This window comes from Acanthisitta chloris, unplaced genomic scaffold, assembly GCF_000695815.1.
Source record: "Acanthisitta chloris isolate BGI_N310 unplaced genomic scaffold, ASM69581v1 scaffold31899, whole genome shotgun sequence".
Classification (NCBI taxonomy): domain Eukaryota; kingdom Metazoa; phylum Chordata; class Aves; order Passeriformes; family Acanthisittidae; genus Acanthisitta; species Acanthisitta chloris.
The window spans coordinates 1-6,903 of record NW_008693585.1 but is presented as its reverse complement, the minus strand read 5'-3'; the positions used below and the strand labels follow the sequence as shown (position 1 = coordinate 6,903).

The following is a 6,903-nucleotide window of genomic DNA, read 5'->3' as shown; positions in this document are numbered from 1 at the left end:
TTCCCAGCACCCCCAGCATTCCCAGCATCCCAGCAGTCCCAGCATCCCCAACACCTCCAAAATCCCCAGCACCGCCAGGATCTCCAGTACCCTCAGCATTCCCAGCACCCTCCTGCAGCCCCCATAGGACTGGCCCAGTGGGACCATGTTCTTCCCAGTGTTTCCCTTGCAGGCTGTGGGTGATCCCAGTGCTGGTTATCCCAGTGTTCCCACTCCATGGGGACTGTGTCTGTGCTCCCCAGTGCTGCTGCCTGAACTCCTCACCCTCCCTCATGCATGGAAACCACCAACCTGAACCAGAGCCACACAAAGGAGCTCAGGTTTGCTCCCAATCCCACAGGAGCAGCTCACAAATAACTGAGCATCAGTGTGGGCACTTGGGATCCACAGTTTTGCCTTGAGTGTGGAACTAATTATCTCTTTCTAATTTTCCCAAGCAGTAGAGGATGTTCCCCGACAGCCAACTTTGGCAATTAAACCCACTGTGCTTTCCCAAACAGCACAAAATTCTCATCCCTCGTTTTTAATGTCTCTATGAAGGAGTTTCTATCCTACTCTATTTAAAGCAATTTATTTAGTTGTCATTTTTTTCCTCCATGGAAATTCATTTCCTCCATTGCATCTTCCCTTTCCAGTGATCCTTCACACACTGAACCTCCTGGAGCCAGGGAATTCTGTCCGTGAGGTCCAGCACAGCCAGCCAGGAACCACAGCAGGAGGGTGGGATGCTTTGTGAGGATGATTTTAAACCACAATCCATCCCAAAGGGCTGCCCAGAGTCACTAGATGATAAAGTGTATGAGCCTCCCACCCCAAATTTAAGGATCTTAATCCTTTTTTTCCTTTCCAGTTTGAACCTTGCTAGTTTTCCCTTTGTGATTCTAGAGCTGCTAACATAGCTCTAACCCCACTGGGAGAGGAGGGAAAGACATCAGGGAAGGAGGAAAGGACCCCAGGGAAGGAGGATGGAGTGGATGGAGGAGGAATTTGTATGAAGAAAGACACAAACAGAACAGATGTCAGGAGAAGTTGGGTTGGTCTCTAAACCACCCTGTCCGGAGCAGAGCAGCTGGAGACAAAGAAGGAAAAAGAAACAGGAGTTTTTCAGTGTGGAAAAGATGGAAAATGATAAAAAAATTGCATGTTTTCTGCAAAAGAAGACTCGAATCACCCCCGGGGTGTCCTTACCCCCTCCGTTCTGGTAGCAGATGTAAGGGAACCTCCAGACGTTGCCCAGATCGACGGCAAATCCGATGACCGAGAGGAGGAAATCCATCTTTTTGCTCCACTTGTCCCTGGGGTGGGTTTGGGGGTTCAGGGGTGCAGGGCTGGCAGGGGGACCCGGGCAGGGAGCTGTGCCCTGCTGGGAAGGGCTGCCAGGGGCACCCGGGCAGGGCTGCTCTGCCATCCTGCCGCCCTGGCAAATCCTGCAGGATTCAGGCTGAGGAACTTGGGGCCGGGAAGGATTTCTCTGTTGCTGATGACAGATCCGAGGAGGGGAGGGTCAGGCTGACTGCGCTTCCCCACCTCCCGCTGCAAACCCACGGCAGGGAGCAGCAGGCAGGAGAGCAGAGCCATGCTCGGATCAAAGGCAGGAGGGGAGAGCAGCCCTGAGCTGGGAGCAGCATCACCCCGAGGGTCCTGTCCTCTCTGCCCCCACGGGCTGGGCTGGGGGCTGAGGTGGTGAAACACCACTGGGTTTCCTCTTTCCTGCTCACAAATCCTTATTTCCTTCTCCTTGGTGTGGTTTGCTATCACCACGCTGAGAATGGTGACACCAGACCCACTCGAGGAGGTGACCACTCTCTCTCGCAGGGGCAGCTCGGGAATCGTGGAACAGTTTGGGTTGGAAGGGACCTTTAAAGGTCACCTCATCCACCTCAGCTCCCAGGTCTCTCCAGAGTGTGAGTTGTTGGGGATAAACCACGTGAAAGAGCTTCCACAGCTGAGCTGTGCCCAGGAGGGGATGGCAGTGTCCCCAAAGCCACCGCTCGCTGCCCTGTGATGATCTTAGAGCCATGGAACATCCCCATGCAGAGCTGGGCAGGTCCCTGCACCTCACCTGGTGCTCCCAGGGCTCTGGGGTGCTCCAGCCTTGGCTTTCACAGCATCTTGACATAAAAGAGGCTGCAGGAGAGGCAGAGGCAGCAGCTGAGGCTTCAGGGCCACGAGAGGGTTGCTGTGACGACGTGACGCAGCTGCCTGGTGTCTGCCCAGCTTGGGAAGCCTCTGGACACTGTTAATCCCTCAGGCACACACATGGAGACCCGTTAGAAACCTCCAGTTCAAACACATCTATTTTATTGGTTGTTGCTGTGTCTGGCCCTGTCTGCTTGGGCTGACATAGAATGGAATTTTGGAGTCCTTGAAGCTGGACAAGACCTCCAAGCCCATTGAGTCCAACCAGCACTGTCAAGGGCACCACTAAACCATGTCCCCAAGTGCCACATCTACACATCTCCTGTTGTATAGAGCAGTTTGGGGTGCTGGTGCTGGGCTCTGTTGGATGGCCCAAGGTGGGCAGGACAGGCTGTGTCTTGGTGGGTTTAGATCAGCTGTGGTGGCACAACCACCCTGAGGTCAGGACATCACCCACTGGCTCCTCACCAGCACAGTGTGAGCCTGAGAGCCCTGGGAAGGGGAATTTTTCCTCCTAGCCATCCACCCCTCCTGCTTTTGGCTGTGTCCCACCTCTCTGTGTGCCCCTGGGTGTCTCCTGACCCAGTCTGGGGAGCATGAATTGGGGTCCCCAGCCCTGACCTGCCTCCTCCCAATGGGCAGGGATGGGTGGTGGGTCTAATCCTGCACAGCTTCTCCCTCTCTGCTGTGCAACAGGAAATTATTGGTCCTTTAACCCTTCTCCTTTGAAACACAGCAGTTTTCTGCTCGTGGGCTCATGAGAAGCACTGGGTCTGTTCCCCCAGGGAAGGGTTGGGTGGGAGGGTGTCAGGGTGGATCCTGCATGGGGTGGGGAAGGAGTAGGGGTCCTTGGGGTCCTGCCAGAGCCAGGCAGAGTCCTCCTTTGTGAGCTCCCTCCCGTCAGCCCCAGCACACAGGTGAGGGACAGTTAATCTCCTGTGGTTTATACAGGATTTGTGTCACTCCTGGGACTTTGTGGAGCTGTGGATTCTGGTCACAGACCTTTTCCAACGAGGGTGTGGAGATGAAAGCCAAGGCTGTGCTCAGCAGTGGGGGCTGCAGGAGCTGCCAGAGGGGCAGAGGGGTGAGAAATCCCCACTCCTGGGGTGATCTGCCTGGAGTGTGCTGGGGGAGCAGGTTTAACTGCCAACCAAAGACCATCTCATGGCACAAATGACAGAACTGAGGCAGCTGGTGCCATAGCAACTGTAAAAAATATCAGATAATAGCACTCCTCTGTGGCTGTCCCTTCTTTTCTCCAGGTGATTTACAGGGAGTGGCTTGGTGTGACAAGGGGGTGACTCTCCCGTGCCCAGCCCTGCTCAGGAAGGCTCAGCAGATGGGCTCAGTCACTGCCAGTCCCAACCAGAGCGCCCTGCTCAGGAAGGCTCAGCAGATGGACTCAGTCACTGGCAGTCCCAACCAGAGGGGTCTGAGGGAGTCTGGGGGGGTCTGAGGGAGTCTGGGGGGTCAGGGACCTCCCCAGCATCCCTCAGCATGGGGCACCAGCCTGAGACCTCTTTCCTGGTGTGCAGCAGCAGCTATTCAGCCTCTGGCATCTCCTAAACTAAGCTCTCCTGAAGATCCTCCCGTTCCCCTCTCACTGATCAGTTAACTCACACAGGGTGAGCTTTGTCCTTGTCCCTGGGGCAGAGCTGTGCATGCAGGAACGGTGTGAACCTGGCAGAGCTGGAACTATTCCCACAGCTGCTCCAAGCTGGAGCTGTGCAGCAGTTTTCCAGCACAGGGATGTTCATGTTGCTGTCTTGAGAGCTCCCTGAGCCAAGCCATGATGACCAGGATCCATTCCCAGCTGCTCCACTCCAGCCCAGCCAGGGATGTGCTGCACCATCGGTTCAATGCCTCCACCCTGACAGATCCCCCCAGGTCCTCGCTGGGGAATGAGCCATGAGTGCTCCCAGTGCTCCCATCCTGCTGCCACCCTCTGCAGGGGCAGCTGATTGCCCACCCGTGCCATGGTCCCGACACGCTCACGCGGCTGCGGCTCCTCCGGCAGCAGGTCAGGGCTGTGCTGTCAACTCGATGAGGACACAGCTTTGAGATCTGCTCTTGTTCCACAAGCTGCAAGGTGGAAACGTGGGGCAGGTTCTCAAGGCTGCTGGAGATGGGAGAAGGGCAGGGGGAGAGGTGTCTTGGGGAGATCATAGATTTGGAGAATCTCAGACTGGTTTGGGTTGGAAGGACTGTAAAGGTCATCTCATTCCAGACACCTTTGCCTAGCCCAGGAGGCTCCAAGCCCCATCTAACCTGGCCTGGGACACTTTCAGGGATGGAACAACCTGGGCAACCTGTGCCAGTGCCTCAGCACCTCACAGGGAAGAATTCCTTCCCAATATTCTCCTGTCTCAGCACCTGCACCATCCCAGTCAGACACACTCCATGCACTCTCTCATCCCTTTACTCCTGCTTTTCCCTGTTATTTTCTTTACTCTAAGCACAAATCACTTTAGATTGAAAATGCAGAGGTTAAATCCAGCTCAAATCAGATTGAAATTTGAATATCCATAGAGTTGTTTTTAAACACCACAATGACTTGATTAGCAGATTGCTCTTATCCCACCTGCTCATCCGTGCAGGGAAATGCAGAGGAGTGAACTGTGGTCTTAAAACAACTATCCTGTTTAAGTCACAGAGGCAGCAGTGGGAAGTTTAATTCAATTAGCAGATACTCAGAGATGTAACTTAATCACATTAAGGACAAATCAACGTGTTCTCATTTAAGCTCTCCAGGCTCCAGAAATCAGGGGCCAATTGTCTCCCACCTGTCTTTAATTTAGGGAGAAGCAGAATACTCCAAAGAAACGGAGCCAGCAAGGCTTGGGGAGAGCTTGTCCCTGTGTTTCTTTCTGCTGACTTTTTTTCCCAAAAGAAGATAATACAGGAGTGATTTTTTTAACCCTGTCTAGCACAGCTGTTCCTGGCTGGAAGCTATTGTTAGTTTAGGTCAGACTGGGCTGGAGCTAGCACAGCTGTTCCTGGCTGGAAGCTGTTGTTAGTTTAGGTCAGACTGGGCTGAAAAAGCTTCACAGAGACTGGAGCTATGCCAGGCTGTGCCTGACACAGCCTTGCTGTGCCCTCTCATCAGGATCCTGACACCTTCTCAGTGTCAACATCAGCAGGTACCTGGAGCCACAGCTCTGTGCTGCCTGGGGACAGCTCAGGGACAGGGGAGTGAGTTGGCTGCCTCTCCCCTGGGGATTGCACTCACTGCTGATATCTCATGGCTCTTGATGAGGCCTCAATGCTCTCATTATGGGTGTTTATTAGTGTGGCTTAATTGCCTGGTGAGACTGTAGAGCCTGTGGACACCAATAAATGACAGGAGAGGTGGCACAGCCATGGAACTCAGTTCCTGGCCAGGCTGAGAGGTTCAGACTGGAAAACTCTCAAGCTCCTGCCTCTTCAGCCCTCTTCCCACACCTCTTTTGGGGGAAGGGGACTCCATCCCCAGGTTCTCCATGGCCTGACCCCCAGCACAGGCTGCTGTGCAGAGAGGATGAACTGGTGACAGTGGCTGCCAGGATCACTGCCCTGGGGGTCAGCAGTCTGTCCCATAGGGACAAACAGGCACAGATTCCCAGTGTGGCACAGCAAGACCTTTGGCACCCACAGGGAACCCAACCTGAGGCCAGGGTAATTCCCCAGGCTGCGATTAGAATCATGAGTGTCAAGTCAACACTCAGTGACTGCAGAGAGGAGCACTCAGAGCTGCCCAGGGTGGATTGCCATGGATCCCAAAATCTTTCTGTGATCCATCTGGCCCGGAGATCACATACCCCCAAGCAAGTCAGCCCTGTTGCTGCAGCTCAGTAACATTTGTCCTGCTCCCACCTCTGTTAACAGCTATTTAACAAGCAAATAAACACTGAAAAGCAAACAGAGCACACGGAAACAGGTTTTTCTCCACAACGGATGTGGCCCAGCTCTCCTCCTGGTCCCTGTAACGTACAGGAGGGACTGAATGAGGATTAATCCCAAGCTCAGAGCTCTCTCCTGTTGTCCTGGCAGCCCAGGCAGCAGAGGGGAAGCACTGGGAGCATCATTCCTGTCATTTGCAGTGCCACTGAGCACCAGTGCAGAGCGAAAGGCTCCGAGGCAGAGGATGGTCCAGGTGGGGTGGGGGATGACAGAGGAGGGAATGTGTCCCTGCTCTCCCTGCCAGCACTGAGTCCCTTCCCGGGATGGCAGGGAGGGCCAGCAGGGCTGTGCTGGTGGCCAGTGGCTTTGTGCAGCAGGGCCAAGCAGCACTGCCCTCGTGTAATGCAGTCTGTAGTTATTGGAAACTGGACTGCGATGGAGCTGGGATGCTGTTTCTATGGAAATGTCCTGGAGGAGAAAACCAGAAGATATGCTGATGGAGCTGCGGGCAGGGCACTCTCCGAGGGGCTGTGGTGTGGAGAGGAGGCAGAGTGGGGTGACTCGGGCTCCTCTGGGCTCTGGGACCCATTGGAGCATCCCTGGATGGCTCGTGGCTGGGAGGATATGGTCACTTCCCTTTCCATGGGTGTCCCAGAGCCCTGAACCCCCATCCGGGGCTGGACACTGCCCCAGTGTTTTTTTTAGGGCTTGTCCTGGCCTGGGGCACCGCGGGGCTGGGGGGAAAGGAGGTCGGGGCTGGGGGGTGCCTGGTGGCAGCCGTGACCCCTGGGGGATGGCTGTGACCCCACTGATGGACCAGTGCCGGTGTAGTGCTGGTCGCCCCTCGGCCCGGGGCCGGTGCCTGATTCCTGGTGACGATGCCGG

General features: G+C 55.1%; 1 protein-coding gene across 1 annotated transcript in view; it reads right to left on the bottom strand.

Moving 5' to 3' along the window:
• The window catches only part of LOC103810228 (sodium-dependent serotonin transporter-like), a gene marked incomplete at both ends in the record, with an annotated part of 3,075 nt that extends 1,780 nt beyond the window's left edge, over positions 1–1,295 (bottom strand). The window contains one exon of the mRNA XM_009083122.1: positions 1,189–1,295. Within this exon, the coding sequence (XP_009081370.1) occupies positions 1,189–1,295 (107 nt within the window). The remainder of the gene's footprint in view (positions 1–1,188) is intronic.
• Between the last annotated feature and the right edge of the window lie 5,608 nt (positions 1,296–6,903).